A 22,603-nucleotide genomic window follows, 5' to 3' on the forward strand; every position below is an offset into this window, starting at 1 on the left:
ATTACCTGGATTCTTGCTATGTCGATATATTACAAAAAATCAGGGCTCACATTGGAAAATCACCTATATGGATTTCTGCTGATGTGACGACGGCCATTTCATCGCTAATCTAATACTGGGCAAGTTGGAGTCTGAGGTTGCATCTAATTAATTTACTGTAAATCTTTGGAGGCAACAAATAGTTCAACAACTGTTACGTTCATTAATGATGGATTCAAGGTACTAAGGCCAGATGGCATAAAAGAAGAGAGGGTCCTACCGATGTACATACATGCTTGATAGTGGGGAAACTGCTTAATGTATTTTATCCAAACTTACTGCATGTTACATGTATGGCTCATGCACTGCAGCAATTGGCAGAGACAGTTAGGCACCAATTCCAAGAAGTAAATACATTGATATCAGCAATGAAGAAGGTTTTCTTGAAATGTCCTTATCATGTACAATACTGCAAGCAGCAGCTACCTGACATATCTCTGCCTTCACAACCAGTGATAACAAGGTTGACAATATGGACTGAAACTGTGATTTTCCACAGTAAGCACTTTGAAGCTGTGAAGTCAGTGATGAAGATTTTCTTCTGATTCTGCAGAGTCTGTGAATGAATCCATGTCAGCATTTAACAATTCTAAAGCGCTCAGTTCAGTTTCATACATTACAAGTCCCTTCAGTTGGCTTCCTGAGAGTATCAATAAACTGGAGACTACAAGTGTGGCTCCTCAAGAAACTATGGTAATGACAGAAGATGCTGTTCCAAAGGTGAGTGTTATAACAGGAGAAGTGGATGGTGTAATTTCCAGTAAACTGCAGTCCATGCTGAATAAGAATCCTAGGTGTTCACACCTTGTTATTTTGTATCAGTGAAATTCTAGAATCTTTTAGAATATCTTTCCTAGCAAACTCCCTCTGTATAAATATGCACAGTTTACTTCTTGCAGAGTTCAGCAACTTTCTCGGTTTATAAAAACATATTGTAAGATGGAAGACTGTGCATGGCAACAAAACCTTTGGATTTGTATTTTATAATTAAATGTGCGTCCCATTCCAGTGTGACGTAAATGCTGGAATAGGAGACACTTTTATTTCAGTATTTTGTAGCAGAAGTGAACTGATTAAGAATTAACGTCGATATTTGACTACCCTATCTGTGAAATTTTATACATATAAAACTTCTGGATTTTTTACATATAACTGCATCATTACATATGTCATAATTTTGGTAGCATATTTGTGTACATATTTCTTAATTTGATATTACATAAAAGCCAGGCTCTAGTTATGACACATATTTGACTTTTTCTTCAGCATATCATGAACTACAAGAATGCAGTTAGGTTTGAAATTACAAGCATAGCATAAATTAATTAATAATCTTGGCTGTCTAAATATTTCTCCATTTCTTCCACAAGCGTTATAATTTTGAATTTTGGAGGTTGTGGTATATTGACATGAGAATGTGCAAATATTACTTCGGAACACTGTATGTCCACTACTCTCTAATTGGCTGCGTAGACCCATCAGCTGACATACAACTGTCTTTCCCATCATACTTCACGGCAATTGCTGATAACACTGCTGCGTGAAACATACGCCACTGGCCTTGATCTAGACTTTTACTCCAAACTTGTCACAAATATGTAAATGTATGTACATTGAAGCACATAAAATAATGCTTAGGTTATTGTAGCCACACACCATCAAACATAAAGCAGCTTAAAAAACACTTATTTACATTAATCACACTACAGCACTGAAGATGTTCACATTTCCTCAAATAATACATAAAGAATATTGAAACACATAATAGGAGATTTAAACCACACACTAATATACATGCTTACAAGATAAGCTGTACTGAACTATCTGTTATTACAAGCTAAATAAGTTAACTTTATGAAGTCACTAAACCACAAGGAGTGATCGAAGAGGAGACAATATGGTAGCGCGAAACTCTACATTATTTATGCCTGGTCACAACATATCAGCAGATATTTTTCTTGTGTTCTGGAGTTTTTCAAAGCAGAAAAAAACATGCCTGAATTTACTACTATTGTAGCTAAAGTTAATAAAGATAAAAATATCTCACGAATACTGAGCTCACCTTCTCAATTTTTGCGTATTTTACAGGGCGTTTATTAAAATACGTCATAATGCTGTTTGAACTGGCTTGACACAATGCTGCAATATCAGTGCAGTTCTTCAAAGGAACTAATAGTTCAAAGTTCACCTGAAAGAAAGAAGAGCTGCTAGTGTAAGGCTTTTCGTCTAATTTTTTTAAATAATAGGTTTTAACAGCAAGGTGATGGCAGTTAATCAACAACAAATACACATCAAGATAAAATAATTTTGAGCTTTTAAAATAAGTGATCCGTCCACCAGGAAAGTGAGAGGGAATAGCACTGAGACTTCGGGCTGGCCTGCTTATGTGTGTGAGCAAGTAACACAACTCATTTCTGCTGTATCCTAACTCACTTCTGTTTCTACACTGTCAAAATAACATGAGAGTCCAACAATTCCAAATTATACGTGGACAACAAACAGTAAGGTGCATTCTGTCCCAAGAAAGAACAAGATCACAAAATATTTTTACTGGCATGCAAGTATACTGGTTTAATTGAAAACTGACAATCTTTCAGGATCAGATTCCTCATGTAAACATAACAGAAAAGTCAATGTGAAAATTCATAGTTTGCAAACATTGTGATGTCTAATGTAGCATGTTAGCTGAAGGAACTACACTTGCCACTTGCTTTACTTTACAAATGGTTCACAACACTCCACAAAAAGTGTCCAAGATGTTCATAATACACCTGAATACAAGCTTCAGCTAGCCACTGCAGTGAGTTTTGAACATGCATATATTGTCTATTGACATAACCTGATACACAGATGTAAGATAGTCCTGGAAATTGTTCACCTCTAACTTCCAATGATGGGGGTAATACTATTTAAGCACAACAGAAGAAGAATATAGAAATCACCACAATTACAATAGCTGTAGGCCGCTCTTCAAAAACTGCTTGTATCTGTATATGTGTGGATGGATATGTGTGTGTGTGCGCGCGAGTGTATACCCGTCCTCCCGAGTTCGAGTCTCGGTCGGCCACACAGTTTTAATCTGCCAGGAAGTTTCAAAGGTGATGTGACTTACCAACGAAAGCGCTGGCATGTCAATAGACACACAAACATACACACAAAATTCAAGCTTTCGCAAGCAACGGTTGCTTCGTCAGGAAAGAGGGAAGGAGAGGGATAGACGAAAGGATGTGGGTTTTAAGGGAGAGGGTAAGGAGTCATTCCAATCCCGGGAGTGGAAAGACTTACCTTAGGGGGGAAAAAAGGACAGGTATACACTCGCACACACACACACACACACACACATATCCATCCGCACATACACAGACACAAGCACACATTTGTAAAGAGAAAGAGTTTGGGCAGAGATGTCAGTCGAGGCAAAGATGTTGTTAAATGACAGGTGAGGTATGAGCGGCGGCAACTTGAAATTAGCGGAGGTTGAGGCCTGGTGGGTAACGAGAAGAGAGGATATACTGAAGAGCAAGGAGAATGCACCAGCTGTCAACAGCAGATCATGCTTACTGGTTGTGGAACTGAGTCAGACGGTTGCAATTTTGGTTGAGTTTGAGGTCGTGTTCCCTTGAAACATCAGCTGGCAATATGCCATTAAATATGTACACCTATTTGACATGGTCAATGGAAACAGTCATGGTCTTGCTATTGAGGAAGTATCTAACGTCCATGCACCTCTTTCTAACACATGATGTGCACTTGTGTATGGAGCTTGTACAGAAGATATCACAGAGTCTGCATGAAGTGTTAAGTGTGAACAGCTAACCAAGTTGTGATACAAATAACAGTGTGATGTGCTATGTCTGGAACATTCATGCAGATGAAAACAAGTGATGCACTCACACAAGTGACACAGAAAATCTGGTTGATCTCACCTCGTGGACGGCAGAGAATCGGTGTTGACGAATTCACCCAGAAGACGTATCGCTATGCTGAAAATCAGTTCTGGCGCTGAAGCATCTATGTCTGGTTCATAAGCATTTACTGTCCAAATAACATAATTGATAGAGGAGTCGTCCAAGTTGTGCTGAAGCACATGAGAGCAGCTTTGACTAAACAGTGTCTTCACTCTATCAGACCCTTGCTTGCTGGGTGGTAACTCGTGGTTTTATGATGGAGCTAACCGCTGAAAATGCAAGCTTGGCTAACAACTCTGATTCAAATGGCCTACTGCAATCTTTTGTTATGCACAGTGGGAAACCAAATCTTGATAACCTCGTGAACACAAAGGTGGAGGCAAATGTTTTCTCAAAATTGTTGTCCAATGGCATTTTTTCTGGCAATCAAGTGAAACAATCTCTGACAGTCAACAAGTATTGCTGACCACCTGATGGACTAAATCGACCCACAATGTTGAGATGTTTAAGATGTACAAGCACAAAACATGAGATAATGTTGGGAAATTTGCCCACTGGTGCATGTATGTGGCAAGATACTTTGCTGCATTGGAATGGCATATACACGTGTGTCCACTTGCAGCAGACTTTCTTCATTTCTGACCAGACAAACTGCTTCAACATCAGAGAGAAAGACTCCAGGATCAGACAAGCTGCGTAAATTGTTTGTGAAACTGAATAAGCACGAAAGGTTGGGATTTTCCTTCTGAAACACCACAGTATATTTTATCATCTGCACCAGAGACACTAACAAGTTGCAACTGTAATACTGAGTCAGCATCATTCAGGAAAGTGTTAAGTTCTTGGTCACTCTGCTGCACCTGGGCGATCGTGTTGAAGTCAATTCCACTCCTTGGCACTACAGCCCATGTAGGGCCTAGGCCTCTCTGACAATCACAGCCCAGTCATGATGATCTGCTGCTCATTTCCTCCATCTTCTTACTCCCATCTTTCGCAGATCATTTTCCACGTCCTCCAGTCATTGTTATTAGGGTCTCCCATTGCACCTTCTGCCACCTGGGTTTCCTCTGTAGACCTTCTTCACAGATTATTCTCTGACATTCTCTCTATGTGGCCCAGCTATCTCTGACTGTTACACCTGATCTGCATACCTTAGTAGGCTTTACTGTACATTTCTTCCAATTCCTCGTTGTCTGTTTTCTCCATGCCTCGTCTCACTCACAGCTCCAGAGATATTTCTTAATATTTCCCGCACCCATCCTCTCAAGAAATCCTCCTCTACTATTGTCAATGTCCATGTTTCTGAGCCTTACAACTTTTCGATAGACAGTCACCTTTGATTTTCTACTCATGCTACATGACTGAAAAATCTTAATCAGGGCACAGTAAGCTCCCACAGCAATTCTTGCTTTTATTTCTTCTCTTATACTGTTCTCATCCATAACCAGCACTCCAAGGTATTGGAATTTCTCACATCATGCATAATTGCCCAATTCAGCTTAATATATTTCTTTTTAATAACAGTATTTTTCCTCACAGCAACAAGATACTGTGTTTTGGTGTTATTTACTCAGAGTCCCAATTGTTCTGCCTCCGTTTATAGTCTGCCAAATCCTTCTCCTGATTCTTTCAATCTTCTAGACAGCATACACACATCAGCAGCATATGCTATATTTCGGTTCATATGGTTAAAATGAGTGCCACCTAGGTTATCTATCCCCATCCTTCATATAACTCTCTCCAACACTATGTTGGAGTAGTGTGGATAATACAGCACCCTATCATAACCTTTGGCTAACCTCAAATTCTTTAGGGTTTTCCTTCTACTTTTACTTGGCGTTTTGTGCTGGTGAGGGTCATTCATGCCAGTCTGATTAGTTTTTGTGGGAATTCCATTTCCATTATGGTCTGGTAAAGCTTTTCCTTTTAACACTATCATAGGCCTGTTTGAAGCATACAAAAGCTGATGTACATCCACATTATATTCATAACACTTTTCCATTATTTGCCTTATAGTGAAGATCAGGACAGTAGTTGAGTTGCTCTGGCGAAACCCGTACTGGTAGTCTCCAAATACTACTTCTTTAAATTGAGCAAGTCTCATAGGAATGACTTGGCCAAATACTTTCACTTCCTTTTACCATATTTCAACTCAGCTGATGGCCATGTCAGATGTTCACCTCCAGCTTTGATCATCTCTCGTGAAAAGTTATCATTACCTGGAGCCTTACTATTCTTTTGGCTTTTTATTGCCTGTCTAACTTCCTCTGTTATTTGTGTGGGTACATGACTAACATTTTGCCATGGTTGGTCGCTCTATTTCATTTTCTCCCAGTAGTTCCCCCTCTGTAGTGATGTTCAGCAGCTCACTGAAATATTCAGCCTATCGGTCTAAAACCTGTTCTCCACCTCCTATAAAATTTCCTTCTTCAGCTCTACAGAATACAGTACATGGCTGAAAGCCTTTCTTCAATTCCTGAACTCTCTTCCAGAATTTCTTTACTTCTTGGTCGTTATATTCTTCTTCCAGCTCCATAATCTATTTCTCCTCTAATTCTTGTTTCTTTCTTCTACAAATTCTATCTGCCTCTTTCCTTTTCTTCAAGAATTCTTCTGTATTAGCTCTTGTTGCTCTGTTTATCATTTTCTTTCTTGCCTTATTTCTCTCAGACACCACCTTTTTACAATCAACAAACCATCCTGCCTTTTCCATCCTTTCTTCTGTACCTAAAACTACTTCTATAGTTTCTTGCAGGACATATTTCAGTGTACTCCGCTTCCCTTCAACACTTTCCACATCCTAGCTTTGTTTAGCCTCAAACTTCTTCTGGAGTTCTGTTTCATACTTTACAGATATTCCCTTCTCTTTTCATGTGGAAACATTCTATCTTTGTGGAGCTTTTCTCTTCACTCTGGATCAAAAGAAAGCTGTATGTTGGCTGTACTTCAATCTTACCATATAATGATCCGAGTTACAGTCAGCCCCCCCCCCCTCCAATTATCAACCTCAAGGACGTCCAATGCATGTCTCCTGTCAATTACTACCTCGTCAATTTGATTAAAAGTTGTTTCATCTTGCGAGCACCATGTGGCTTTCCTTACATTCTTTCTCTGTAGCCACATACTCTTCACTACCATTGCATTGCTCAAGGCAAAGTCTATAAGTCATTGTCCATTTTTATTTGACGTCTCACGTATATTTCATTTTCTACTGCTTCTCTAAAGCCTTCTATTCCCATTTTTCCATTAAAGTTGCCTATCACTACCTTCACATCTTGCCTTGGTATATCTCCTAATCCTTGTTGGAATTGACCATAAGACTCATCTTTCACTTTGTCTTCATCTTCATCATCATCATCACATCATATTCTGTAGGTGCATGCACACACACTAGACCGATGTTGAAGAAGTCGGCCTTCATTCCTAAAGCGTACATTATATTTACTGGGTTAAAATTTATGACTGCTTGTTTATACTTATCATACTCAAGAAAGCCTATGCTACCTACTATACCATTGACCCCTCCACTATACAGAAATGTACAGTTACCACTTCTTAAGCTGTGTTCACACTGAGGGATTTATTGAGGAACTTTGTGCCCAGTAAAAGCCACGGAGAAAAGTATCTCGGCACATGTATATCGTGACTTAGTTCAGGGTCATGTGGCTGGCACAAGCAGCTAGAAAGAGTGTTCTCACTGGTGACATGTAGCTCGTCAGTTTCACAGAACATGTTGTCCAGTACAGAATTTCTATTTATTTGTGATAGTTCTGTGAATATAACTGTGAAAAGGGAGAATAATAAGAGAAGGGAATGTAGGTGGTGGGTGCGTAACTTTCTTAGTAAAAGGTGTAGTCATGGAGCTTACAGTTCAGTGATGACTGACCTACAAGTTCAAGACACATGGTTTTTCAAAAATTTTGTTCATTATGTTCACGCCGAACTTTGAAGTATTACTAAATATGACAGCACAATACTACACATTGAAGAACACAAATTTTCAAAAAGACCTGCTGAACAACTTGCCATTACATTACGTCTTTCAGCTACTGGAGATTCATACAGCTCCATGATACGTATATACATTGGATTTCCAAATCCAAAAGTCAGTGAAATAATATCAAAATATGTCAAACTATAATAAAGGCTCTTCAGAAAGAAATTGGAGTAGGGACTATTATCTTTATCGATTTTCTATTTAAAACTAAAAATGCCATACACTGCATTACATAACAATGTTATCCTCTGTTAAAATACAAGCATTTTCTGCCTGCCCCTCATTAAAATTTAATCCAGGCATTGCACTTGAAGACTCTTTCAAATTCATCAAGCTCCTTAGTTTTAGCTACAAAGATTAAGTCTTGCATCTTCTTTTGCAGAATAGCAAGACTTTTTTGTTATGAATTTCTTGAAGTTCGCAATCTACATACTTCTGAAACAACATGAACCTGCCCTCTTTTTCTCAAGAATGTGTTCACTAGTGCACTTCAAAACATTGAATGCGTCATCTGCTGAATTTTGGATTTTAACTGTAGCCTTCTTCTGTGGCGGATTGGTAGAATGCTCCGAATTAGTATTTGAAGTACTTTGTTCATCTTCCAGTGGTATTCATGGCTCCTTGCATCTTTCTTACAATATACACTAAAAGAAAAGGAAAAAACATTCTTGAAATTTTTTGTTTATATTTTTTCATGTATCCAAATTCCGAAGCACAATGGGAGGAAACTGCATGAGAATTTGAGATTCATTGGAACTTTCCTCACTGCATAGGACTTAAGATGCAAAACGTGCAAATTGTTAAAACTGCTCATGCTGGAAGCATTTATCACAGCAAAAAAGACACTTTCAGCATTGTGTTAATGGCATTAGTAGACGCCAACTACCAATTTCTGTATGCAGCTGTGGGAATGCAAGAAGGTATTTCAGAGAGAGGTGTATTTAATCATACAGCCTTCAACAAAGCCCTTCAAGAAAGTGAGTAGCACATACAATAACCAGAGCATCTCTCTGGAAGAAATGTAGCCACCCACTACGTAACTGCTGCTGACAATGCCTTTGCACTACAAAAACATGTCACGACACCCTTCACAGGTAATCATAACAAAGGCAGCAAAGAGAGAATGTTTAATTACAGGCTAAGTAGAGCTCAATGAATTAGCGAAAATGACTTTGGCATACTATCATCTGTTTTTAGTGTTCTACAAAAACCTATTCACCTTGATCTGCAAAAAGCAACTATTATAGCTGTGCTGCATTTACTTTCACAATTTCCGGTGAAGAAATCGAGAAGCTCACCTAATTTATTCACCATCACACAGTTTTGATTTTGAAAATGTAGAAAGAGGGACTGTAGAACCTAGGAGGTGGAGAGACCACCCACCACTTCCATCGCAATCCAGAATCAACAGAAAAGCTGCCGAAGACACTAAGCTAGTGAGAAATGAAATTGTAACATATCTTGTCACCGACAAAGGACAATTGGAGTGGCAATATTTGTTTGCTTAGTGTTGAAGATAGTTCAGTGATAACTGTCAAGTTCATAGTAAATGCTTTCTCTTTTTGTTTCATGTGCAACTGTAAACAATACATTTACATTCTTCATTGTTATGTAAATAAATATTTGTGTTAAAAATCATGTAAAATAAATATGGTCCAACTTACCACAAACATGGATAAACTTATTCTTGGTTTGTTTACATCCTTCAGGAAAAGGAACGATTCATAGGCATACCATTTGGAAAAAATACCTCTTCTCTTGCTGACCCTGATGTCTCCGACAAAGGACATTTATTGAATTCACGGAGGAATTGTGATCTCAGGTTATTAAGTTTGATGTCCAATTCTTCATTAGAAATACTGAATAAACATACTAGCTGGTGAACTGTATCGTGTTTTGTGTTCAGGTTTTTGCAATTGGGGAATGTGTGATACCATAACGAATATCTTTCACGAAAGTGTTCAATTAATTTTATGCTGTTATTTTTTGTCCGCTCCATCGAGGTGGCTTGTGAACTGCCCATGTGCAGTAGAAAATATATCTGAGATTTGTGCCGTGTATTCGATGAGTAAACAGTTATAGGCACATGTGCCAGAACAGAGTATTTCTCGGAATTCTAGCATCAATGTTGTAGGTATATGTCACAGGAACTTTCAAATTGTGCCACACCACATCAGCTACATGTGCCAGGCACAAATCTCTGTGACAAATCCCCAATGTAAACATAGCTTCATGATACCATTTCCTTTCCATCTGACCTCTTGGACTGCTGCTACTCCTACACAGTATTTCTCCATCTCTTGTTTGCGTCCACATAGAGCTCCTGGTTTGTCCAAAGTTCTTACATTCCAAGTAGCAAAGTATATACACTATGTGATCAAAAGTATCTGGACACCTGGCTGAAAATGACTTACAAGTTCATGGCACCCTCCATCAGTAATGCTGGAATTCAATAGCGTGTTGGCCCACCCTTAGTTTTGATGAAAATGTCCACTCTTGGAGGCATATGTTCAATCAGGTGCTGGAAGGTTTCTTGGAGAATGGCAGCCTATTCTTCACAGAGTGCTGCACTGACGAGAGGTATCGATGTTGGTCGGTGAGGCCTGGCATGAAGACGGCATTCCAAAATATCCCAAAGATGTTCTATAGGATTCAGGTCAGGACTGTGCAGGCCAGTCCATTACAAGCCATGCATTATGAACAGGTGCTCAATCGAGTTGAAAGATGCAATCATCATCCCTGAATTGATCTTCAACAGTGGGAAGCAAGAAGGTGCTTAAAACATCAATGTACACCTGTGCTTTGATAGTGCCATGCAGAACAAGGGGTGCAAGCACCCTCCGTGAAAAACACGACCACACCATAACACCACCGCCTCTGAATTTTACTGTTGGCACTACACATGCTGGTAGATGACGTTCACCGGGCATTCGCCAACCCACACTCTGCCATCAGATCGCCACAATGTGTTCATCCAATGTTTATGCTCCTTACACGAAGTGAGGTGCCGTTTGACATTTACCAACATGTTTTTTGGCTTATGAGCAGCTGCTCGACCATGAAATCCAAGGTTTCTCACCTCCAGCCTAACTGTCACAGTACTTGCAGTGGATCTTGATGCAGTCTGGAATTCCTGTGTGATGGTCTGGATAGATGCCTGCCTATTACACATTACCACTCTCTTCAACTGTCAGCAGTCTCTGTCAGTCAACAGACGAGGTCGGCCAGTACACTTTTGTGTTGTACGTGTCCCTTCACGTTTCCACTTCACTATCACATTGGAAACAGGAGACGTAGGGATGTTTAGGAGTGGAAATCTCGCAGACATATGACACAAGTGACACCCAGTCACCTGAGCACATTCAAAGTTCTTGAGTGCCCCACTCTGCTCTCTCACGATTTCTAATGACTACTGAGGTCACTAATATGGAGTACCTGGCAGTAGGTGGCAGCACAATGCACCTAATATGAAAAACATTTGTTTTTGGGGGTGTCCGAATACTTTTGACCACACAGTGTATCATTTTTCTGTTTAACGTGTTCTTTTCCTTGTATGGGTCATTCATCAGTATCATCAGTCTGGTTATTCCAATCTTTGAGTTTCATAGCAATATGTTTTTTCCAACATGCGCTTGTTAACCCCACGATCACCACGATCAACCCCTAACCTGGAGGACCAGGTTTTGTGTCGGGTTTGCTCCCTTAGGCAGACTGGCTTCATCACACCTCTAGAGCCCTCCCTGCCCTATGTTGTGGGACACAGTACGTCAGACTCCTTTGTCAAGACCGCTCCGACTTGGGTGACCCTGCCAGTAGCTACACTACTGATGGCACAGTTCCTGATGTTGAAGTCAATGGGGCTCGAAATGGTGTGCCACTACTTTATCAGACCGATGCTTGCTGGGTGGTAACTTGTGGTTTTATGATGGACATACCCACTGAAAGCTGTACACTTGGCTAATAACTCTGATTCAAATGGCCAGCTAGAATCTGTTGTTATAGGCAGTGGGCAACCAAATCTTGATAACCAAGTGAACACAAAGGCAGATGCTAATGTTTCCAGGGAGATGTTGCCCAGTGGTACTGTTTCCTGCCATTGAGTGAAACAATCTATGATAGTCAACAGGTAATGTTGAACATCTGAGGACGTAATTGACCCATGACGTTGAGATGTACATGCACCAAACATGTGATGATTTTGGGCAATTTGCCCGCTGGTGCACGTATGTGACAAGATACTTTTCTGCATTGGCATGGCATACACATGCACGTCCACAGGTGGCAGACCTTCTCCATTCCCGGCCAGACAAACCGCTTCGACATCAGACAGATCGTTGAAAGGACTGCAGGATCACACAAGCTGTGTAAATTTACTCATACTGAAGACCTTCCAATGATCGATCTGATGTCGAAGCGAAGCTGAACTGACAGGAAAGGTTGGTATCTTCCTTGTGAGATGATGCAATATATTTGAACATCTCCACTGGGGACTCTAAATGAGTGCAAGTGTAATACTGAGTTGGCATCACTTTGGAAGCTCTTGGTCAGTCTGTTGCACCTGGGTGATCATGTTTAAGTTAATGGGGCTCAAAATGCTGTTGATCCACAAAAGGCAGTCAGCTGGTGTGTTGTCCATACCAGATATGTGCTCAATGTTGGTGCTAAACTGCACGATAAATTCCAGATGATTATACTTCCACAATGAACAGTTAAAGATATTCTGCCTGAACACAGGTGTTCTGCATCTACATCTACATAGGTACTCAGCAAGCCACTGTATGTGGTCCATATAGGTAGCCAAATCTCTTGCGTCTATCCGCAGCTGGATGTATCTGATGGCTTCGTACACGGAGAGAAGTTCTCAATCATATGTACTCCAGTTTTGTTGCAATGGTGACAGTTTATGAGAAGAATAGGCTAGAGATTGCCATCAGCCATCTGCCCACTGTTGTAATATGGCACCTATAGCTGTCAGGTTTGCGTCAACCACCATCACTAAGGGGGCATCAAGCTTAGGACACAGCATTCGCCATATTTTGTTTAACAGGCTCAAAGACAGAGCTCATTGCCTCAGTCCTTTAACCTTATGGACAGAAAGTGCTGCAGTTAACTGTTCTTGTAGCTCTGATGCCAGTGGTAGATGATGGCGATAAAAATTTAGCTTCCTGAGGAAACGATGTAGCTCTTTGATGGTGCTTCACTGAGCATACATCTGGCTGTTTTCAAAATAACACCGTACTGTTCCAATTATTTGAGCACATCTCTAACATACTGTTGATGTTTTTCTTTGGTGATCGAGAAGGCCAACATATCATCAGGGAGCAAAGCAGAAGTGTAGACCTTGTAGTACAGATTCAACAAATCTTTGCCAGGTTTGGGATGCATTTTGTAAACCAAAGTTCATAAACATGCTCTTGAATAGCCCAAATGGTGTAACATTGCTGTTTTCAGCATATCTCCTCCTGCCACTGGTATCCGAGTATAACCCTTGGCACAATCTAAAGACCGTTGCACCACATAAGACATGGTTGTCGTCTCACAACAATGGAACTGGGTACAGTCTGGTTTGGATCATGCATTAAGAGTTCTATAATCGCCGCATGTACGACATGCTCCACTCTTCTTAGGAACGAAGTGCAGCAGAGATGACTGTGGGCCACTTGATGGTCGGATAATGCCTTCTTTTAACATGGTGGCAACTCGGCCTTAGCTACTGCCATTTGGTTTGGTGCCAAATGTCTAGGTCTACATGATACTGGAGAGCTGTCCATGGTTTTAATAAAATCCACAGTATTATGCTGGACCTGATTTGGAGATCCAGGGGGCCTAGACAGAGCTGGATATCGGGGTAATATAGTAGCATACTTACAGACCATTTGCATCGGTTTGGCACCGTGTGTGGTCGTGCAGCAACAGAACCCAATTGAAGAAATGACAGTCACGCTGTCCATGAGTCAGGACTTCACCACATCCAGCATCAGCTAGCAGTATGCTGGGGAATCCGTGCTGATGATTGGCTCTGAGACATCATCAGTGAGAGTGATCAACAGAGATGAACCAAACTTCTGATGGTACCGGCATACTGATAGTCCTGAATTAGAAGACGAGATGTTATTCAAGGATCGGCTCCTGTATCTGCGATGATTACGTCTTCTGACCCTGCTGGCACCTTGTCGAGACCGTAGTTCATTGAGCTGTTTGCACAGAATGTCTACCTTCAACACCAGCAAATCAATCAGTGTGTGTGACTGCTGCTTGGCCCTACCATGGTGCTAACTTGTGTGAGAATGATAGTCTCCTGTACATGGTCCACAATTTCTGTAATGGTGACCAGTGACATCACAGGTTGTCAGGAACAGTACCAATGTCCACTTGCTCTGCAAGTGCCCAGAGTACTGAGGCAGCTTACAATCACCTGACATCATCTTGTGTGAGCATTTGTTGGATGCTTTCTTCTCGTGAAGCAGCAACTCTTCAGATGAGCTCAGTTTTTAGTTTCCTATAAGATTATTCCCGCAGTGGCATAGTTACATCTTGAACCTCCTCAGCACATTTACAGTCTAGTTGGTTCACAACCAAGGAAAACATTGCTGAATCATCTGCAGCATGAAAACTTGCCTCCACTTGAGAAAACAAAAGTACAAGACTGTATGACCAGAACAGTAGCAAGCACGTGGCTAATCGCAAAACTCTGGAGTTTTCTTGCATCTTGTGATCGTTTTTTCTGTGTAGTTTTTTTACGTTCAGATTACGTTGGGGTCACTAGTTGTCAGTGCAGCTGTGATAAGGACTGTTACACTTTGTTAGGCCTGTATCTTCCAACCCTGCTAGTCTTATCCACTTTCTGAATTACATGGAACTACTACTTCATTTATCGGAAAAGTGAACAGCTGCATTCCACTCACTTATTAAAAGTTGTGAGACATTTTGGTTGAGTGTAGAATCACCTCTTAAATGGCTGAAACAGTTAATGGTGAGTAAGTAGTCAAGATATAAGTAACTATGTACAGTCTTTTCGGATGTCAGTGAAAAGCAAGGAATAAAGAGCCTTGTCTCCACAACATCACCTGTGGTGGTGCACTTCCACTTGACAAACATGACAACACCACACAGTAGATGATGGTAGACGATGTGTAATTATGTGGTGTATGTTATCATTACTGTGTTCAGCTGACAATGTAAATGCGTAGTTGGATCTGATCCACATACATACAACCAAAGCTGCTCCTCTAAACTAGACAGATAAGTCTACATCTACAACCTTCACAGAAGAAGAGGTCACTGGTCAAAGTGAAATGGCAGTATCGCAACCTTCAACACACTTGCTATTTCCAGTAAACTCATACAGATTTAGTACACAACACAACGTACGCCTCCATTCACAAGAGGAAAAAAATAAGAAGTAATATACTAAACATAAACAACATCTACATATGTAAATTACAAATCAAATCACCATCCATGTAATGGAACCATACATTGTTTAGCAAACTGTTACTGGCATATCATGTAAGAAATACCAGTCACATCAGTTCATGAATTTTGTACAAGCAACTGAAACACACACCAATGAGACAGTAGCCACTGTAAATTCTGACATCAAACTTTTGTTGACTTACTTTGGAAGATATCTTCCTTTACTAATACAAGTTATTTCTTATCCATTAAAATAATAGACAGAAAAATCATTAGGTAATAAAGATGCATAAAATATGTCACCTGTTCCTTGCGAAGGGCCAGCTGTTCTAAATTGCTTGAAATACTGTAACCAAAAATTTGCATATATGATTCTTGTAGTGTAGCCACCACTGGTTTCTGCCACAAACTGCACTTATTGTGGCAAAAAGTAATTCTCACTTCAGGATGGATTACTGCAATGCTTTTCACAATTTGTTCAGTTCTTCTAATGTCTTCAGCAGCATTTCGTGAATTGCTTAGATACTGTTTGCGTACAGGCAGATTCTTAAAAAGATCTGTCACCACAATGTGGGTGCCTGAAACTTAAGATTAAGAGAGGAGTGTATAAGTATGATGTGAAAACTACCTGCAATCAATCTGTAGGGCACTTTTCATAATATGAGTACAATAACACGACACAATAATTCAGAATATACCATTGCCAAAATGAGAGGGTCTTGAGTTTAAGATGCTTCCATCTTGACTGATCATATAGGTCATTGCAATGTTGTCACTGGCAGTCTTTGTCGTGATTGTAATACTTGACACTTGGCACAAGGAAGAAAGTGCCTCTCCTCTAAAGCCATATGTAGAGAGTCTACCTGTAACAGTCACAATTGTTTTAACCAAATATTTGCATCCATTCACTGGCTGCAGGAATGCCAGCTGGAGTAACTAATATTTTCATACCACTACTTGTCTAATAATAAAAGCAGTAACGTCCCACAAGCAAAAATTTCCTCTAGTTTCTGTTCTCCACTTAATTCTGCCAATGTCCTTGTTGCCACTCTCTCTTTCATTAGATTTGTACTTCTCCCTAGTTGAGTTACCATGTTATCTTAGTTTACATATTTCAATAGCATTCTAGGGTGTTTTCTTGCTCTCTAGGTTCTCTTTTCTTTCGCTAGTTTCTTAATGGTCTTCATATGCTCTGTAGCCACATCCTCCTCCTCCTATTCACCCACACTTTTTTGAGTACTTCGCTACCAAATCCGCACTCAGGCCAGTGGGAGTCGTACCCAACACAGACTTTATGGTTCCCTCTTGCTAATCTTTGTTTACCTACATTCATTTCCATGTCTCACTGATTGTAATTGTGAGCTCTAGCTATATTGTAGAACCTGTCACTTCTAGAGGATGACGAACAAGTAACTCACCTAGATCGGAATAGTTCTGTATTTTGGAAGTATAAGATGAAAGGCAAACATTTGCAACATCAGATGGTTTGATTCCACAACCATTATCCTTTACCTCTATTTTCTCCAGACCATTCCTTTCCTGAAATCAATAACGAAGCGTCATCATCGTGACCGTAACAGCAAGGTGAATGTACTAGTTTTTGTAAAACAAGAGTTTAAGCGATCACTTGCCAATCTAACTTCTATATTTGTAGCACCGGCATCCAATGAATTTTCAATTAATTCTTTCACAACACTCGACACCGTTGTAATTATTTGTGTCGTGGTCACAAGTCTGATGGTAGACGATGGCACAAGTGCTACTGACATGGCAGAATGATCTGCACATTCCTGTACAAAAAAATTCAACAATTCAAAACATCATTACCAAAACATTAATTTTCTAAACTTAGCGCCAAACACTGTACTGTCGGTGTCAAAGATGTTCTCGAGCCCTCAATGGTGCAATACGTCGCAGCTAGGTGCAATACGACCAACGAAAATGAGTATGATACAATTGGCGTCTGGCCGAAATCGACCGATGGTATGGCGCGAATGAAAACATATAGGTCTCTCTGTTATCACACCCTTTATTTGGCATTCACATTCGTCGGCTTCTCCAACACACAATCAGATTATCAACTTCCCACTTAATCTGTGCCTTCGGCTACACTGCAGAACAATCTGTCACCACGAGTAAAACGACTGATTTTAGTCGAACGTCAGTTTAACCCTGTTAATTTTAGAGACTTAACGTAACATGGCACTAATGATGCTAGCATTCATGTTTTATAAGGCACATATTGTCAGATTTACAATAAATAATATATTTTAGAGTAGTTCTTCTCGAGGCTAGCTACTAAAGGTTTCTCTTTCCTGACCTTATTTAGATCGTAAAGGAAGTATTTCGTAAAGGCTGGTAGTCGTTAGTTTTGTTTATGTGTTTTAGGCGAAATTTCGCGCAATTGTAGATTTTCGTTTTTGGCTAGAGTTATCGCTTCAAAGCCAATTCGTGTCTGTCGAATTTAGGTAGTTAAACCTTTCGGAAGTAAGTTTATAAGTTGGTTTACATTAGTGCTCATTTACGAATTAGTGCAGGTTACGAAACTGCTGTGGTCTTCTGCCAACTTATTCTCTGCTTTTGTGTTAAGTTCGTCTATGAAACCATGTGCGAGAAACGTGGTGGTTGCCGTAGAAATTTGAAAGAGGGGGTGTTTTATTTATTTATTTTATTTATTTACGTCCTGAATCTTTGTGGTACATTTACCATACCATAGATGTTGGACAAAATGATATTACATTAATATACTGTTACATTGGTGTATACATTACATTTATAAATTGTTACATTTTTATATTGCTATATTGTTACATTACATTGTTATATTATTACAACCAACTTATTTTTCAAGATACTGTATTACTGAGTAAAAACAGTTTTCCAAGAGATATGATGTTACAGATTTTTTAAAGCTATGGATTTTGTTTATGGCCTTTAGGTTACTTGGCAGCTTATTAAACAAATGTGAACCTGAGTGATATACACCTTTCTTGCACAGTGTGGTATAACAATGATGTCTGTGTATGTCACTATTTGCGCTTGTATGGTGTTCATGTACAGATTTATTTTGAATAAATAAATTTCCATTTTTTAGCATGATTTTTTTAAGGAACATTACAACTTCTAGTATATAGATACATGGTAGGGGTAGAATCCCCAGTTCGTTAAAGAATGGTTTGCATGATTTTCGGCTGTTGGCATTCTTCATTAACCTCATAATCTTTTTTTGTTTCCGGAATGTGGTTATGCAATGAGGAGAATTTCCCCAGAATATGATGCCATATCTTAATAGGGAGTGTATGCAAGCGTAATACACTGCTCTAACTGTTTCAGGACTTGTGTTGTCCCATATAATCCTCATCGCATAAGTCATTTTGGATAGTTTAGAATTTAATGAAGTGATGTGGGAATTCCATTTAAGACTGTCTTGTAAGTAGATGCCAAGAAATTTTGCTTCAGTGACACTGTTAATTCTTTGGTTTTCCATTGACACGTTTCGTTTTAATGGGTTTTTATTTTGTTGTGTATGGAAGTGTAAGACGACTGTTATTTGAGGGTTTATCAGTAATTTATTCCTGATAAACCACTCTGACACATTTTCACTTGTGACTTTAGCATTTAAAGTTAGAGCCATTTCATTTTCACCTTCAATTAATATGCTTGTGTCATCTGCAAATAGCACTGGTTCGGAGTGTTGAACGTGTAGGGGGAAGTCGTTTATGAAAATTAGGAAGAGAAAGGGACCTAAAATTGAGCCTTGTGGTACACCGTGGGCTAATGTGGAAGGTTTCGATTGATAAGCTTGGAGTTCGTTTTTTCCCATGTGTTTTACCTCTGTTATCTGAGAGCGATTTTCTGGGTAGGATTTCAGCCATTCGTGTGGCAGGCCTCTTACACCATACCACTCTAACTTTCTTAGGAGAATTTCATGGTCTATTAGATCAAATGCTTTTGTTAAATCCAGGAAAATCCCCGAAACATTTTTGTGATTATCCACTGAATTTAAAATACGATTTATGAGGCTAAAAGTGGCTGTTTCAGTACTGCACTGAGGCCTGAAGCCAAGCTGACATCCTGAAATCATATTTTTTTTGTTAAAGAAATCAGTTAGTTGTAGCAGAACTAGTTTTTCAATGATTTTTGAAAAACCTGATAGGAGTGACACAGGCCTATAGTTGACCATCTGCTGCCGATCGCCCTTTTTGTAAAGGGGTACAACTTTTGCAGTTTTTAACTGTTGTGGGAAAATACCACTTGATAGTGAAGAATTGCATATATCTAGCAGTGGTGCAAGTATCTGTTCAGCTGATACTTTTATAATATAGTCTGGCACATCGTCGACTCCGGCTGAATATTTATTTTTTAATGACTTTATACTGTTTAACAGTTCCTCCCTACTTATTGGACGGAGGAACATGAATGTATTTGTTACACTATTTCCAGAAATTTCCTGTAATATTTTGTTTTATGTTTTTCCCATTTGTTCCTTCGCTAACTCACGAGCAATATTGGTGTAGTAAGAATTGAAGTGGTTAGCAATTGATTTTGGATCAGTGATCTTGCTGCCCGCCTGTGACAATACAATATTTTTGTGTGTTTCCACCTTTCCAGTAAGTCTCTGTACCGTATTCCACATTGTCTTAGCTTTGTTTGATGATTCCATAATAAGTTTGTCATTTTCCCTTAATTTTGCTTCCCTTATTACACGACTCAGAGTTAACTTGTATTTTTTGAAGTGGTGAGCAAATTCAGGGCTGCTATCTGTTTTTGATAGTGCAAAAAGTTCTCTTTTTCTTCTACATGATACTTTAATCCCTGATGTAATCCAAGTTTTGGGTTTGCTGGGGCCTTTACAAATTATTTTCTTTTTTGGAAATGCAATTTCGAAACAATATCCGTAAATTTCCATGAAATTATCCAGCTTTTCATCTGTGTTGTAACTGTTGTAGATTTTATTCCACGAGTGGGTACTTAGCATATGTTGGAAGTGCTCAATATTTTGTATGCTGAATTTTCTCTTGTAGATAACACTTCCATTCCTAGACAAATCAACACTTCCGCATATGGCAAGTAGCTGTGCATTGTGGTCACTGTAGCCGGTATTAAAGTTTTCTGAGGTGTGCATGTCAGTGTTTACAAAGATCGGATCAATAAGTGTAGCACTAGTTTTTGTTACGTGTGTAGGGGAGTTTATTTTAGTGCACAGGTTATATTCTTGAGTAATATTAAGGAATTTTTCTCTTTGGTGGCTGTGTGTTAAGAGGTCAATATTAAAATCGCCACACAGAACTATAGTTTTGCAAGTATTTTCGAGTTTCCCTAGTGCAAGGTCAAGTTTTTTAAAGAAAATGTTTACATTGCTGTTGGGTGATCTGTAAACACACATTATTATAGGTTTTCCTGGTGTTATTTCAATAGCTGAGGCTTCAAAGTGTTTTTCGCTTCCAAAGTGATATACACAGTCTATTATCTTATAGTCTATGTTTTCTTTTACATAAATGCAGCTTCCTCCAAGCTTTGATATTGATCTGCAAAAGTAGTTTGCCAGAGTGAAACCGGTTATGTTTGAATACTGTAAATGGTCCTTCTCTAGCCAGTGCTCACAAAAACATAAAACTGATACCTCCTTCCACTCATTCATAAGAAGTACATTTATTTCATCAAGTTTGTTTGGTAGAGACTGTACATTTTGGTGAACGACTTTTAAAGTGTATGTGAAAGTTTGTTCTGTAACACATTCCCCTGTGGCACCCTCAGCTACTCTAAAAAACCTCTACCTGTCCCTTGGTGTGTGTTTCTTCCCAGCCATTTATCTAATGTGTTTTGGCCCATTTTTGTGTTATTCGTTCTTTCCTTGGGTTTCATTCTTCCTTGTGAGTCAATTTGGACCCCTTTAACATGTTATGTTTTGTTTTTTGAGCTTTCATTGCCTGTTATGAGCCAGTTGTTCAACGTACTGGTAAGTTTTCTAGTGTAGTGCTTTACAAAATTATATATTTTCTCTGTTAGGTATTGTTTACCAGCATAATTTAGATGAAGTCTGCGTCTGGTGTGCATGGATTTTTCGAGAGTGCTTACATCTATTACATTTGCATGCTCAAATTTTCCACAAACATCCTTTATGTCAGAGTTTATCTTAATCACTAATTGATTCACACATGACCAGGAAGGTAGGTCATGCATCCGTGGTTGGTTAATAACTAACACATTCGTGTGGATTGTCTGCTTCAGTACACATTTAAGAGCTATTTTTATTTCGTTGGCTTGATCCCTTGCAACATCGTTCGCACCTCCAAAAATTACCACGTAGTCTGATGGTCCAAAGTTTTTACAAGAGTTTTCAATTGGTTTTGTTACTTCCGAAAAACAAGCTCCTGGTTTCACGAAACCCACGACATTGTAGCTTGGTAAAAACGCTACACACTCTTTCTAAAATTTGACGACCGTGACTGTCGGCGAGTATAAGGACCTGTCGATCTTTTTTGCACAGTCTCAGCTGGTCGATATTGTTTTACCGTTAACATGCGGCAATAATCGACACATTGTTCGCAAGGATGAATAACTCGCGTGTTTGCATCTGTGACTGTTTTGCTTTTCGATTTTGACCTAGTTACGATTTCGTTGGCGTTTTTAACTTTCAAATAACAACGGTGGCACATTCCAGGATTCTCTAAACTAACTCTTACACATTCTTCACACGAAACATTTTCGTTATCGGCATAATTTACAGAGCGAAAATTTCGCGAACCTTTTATTTCCGCCATCTTTCTTTTCATGTTCCGTGTGGACTGTAAGTTATCGTTTCATTGGGGCAAATGTAGCGGCGAGGAAACGAGGGTAGAAAATGAGGCTCTTCCCTGGCACTGTAGGTTATGTAGAAAGAACAGAAAAATTGCTGAACAGGAGACAAAAATTTGTGTCCTTACGGCTGAATTAGAGAACGCGAACTTGGAATTATGTAGGTTAAAGGAGGGAAAAGAGATTGAGAACTGGGGAAAGGTAGCAAGCAAAGGGCGAAAAAGGGAAACACTTGAAAAAACTCCAGAAATTCAAATAGTAAATCAGTTTGGCTTGCTATCTGAATTGGAGGAAAGGAGTCATAGAGATGTAATTCAAAGCAGAGTATTGCTTAAAGAAAAAAGACAGCTCGGGATCAAACGAGAATAGGAAAAGAAGAATTCTTCTTATAGACAACAGTCATGGGAGGGGTGTGGGCCAGCAGCTTCAGGAGAAATTAGGTGCG

At 39.4% G+C, this 22,603-nt stretch overlaps 1 protein-coding gene across 1 annotated transcript in view; it reads right to left on the minus strand.

The window, feature by feature from the left end:
* LOC124795644 (PMS1 protein homolog 1-like) overlaps positions 1 to 22,603 on the minus strand; it is a 140,267-nt gene that overhangs the window by 100,772 nt on the left and 16,892 nt on the right. The window contains exons 2-6 of the mRNA XM_047259716.1: positions 16,992 to 17,150; positions 16,779 to 16,899; positions 16,059 to 16,223; positions 15,664 to 15,944; positions 2,102 to 2,227 (exon numbers count right to left, since the gene is read on the minus strand). Of these exons, the coding sequence (XP_047115672.1) occupies positions 2,102 to 2,227; positions 15,664 to 15,944; positions 16,059 to 16,223; positions 16,779 to 16,899; positions 16,992 to 17,150 (852 nt within the window). The remainder of the gene's footprint in view (positions 1 to 2,101; positions 2,228 to 15,663; positions 15,945 to 16,058; positions 16,224 to 16,778; positions 16,900 to 16,991; positions 17,151 to 22,603) is intronic.

Source organism: Schistocerca piceifrons, chromosome 4, assembly GCF_021461385.2.
Source record: "Schistocerca piceifrons isolate TAMUIC-IGC-003096 chromosome 4, iqSchPice1.1, whole genome shotgun sequence".
NCBI lineage: Eukaryota > Metazoa > Arthropoda > Insecta > Orthoptera > Acrididae > Schistocerca > Schistocerca piceifrons.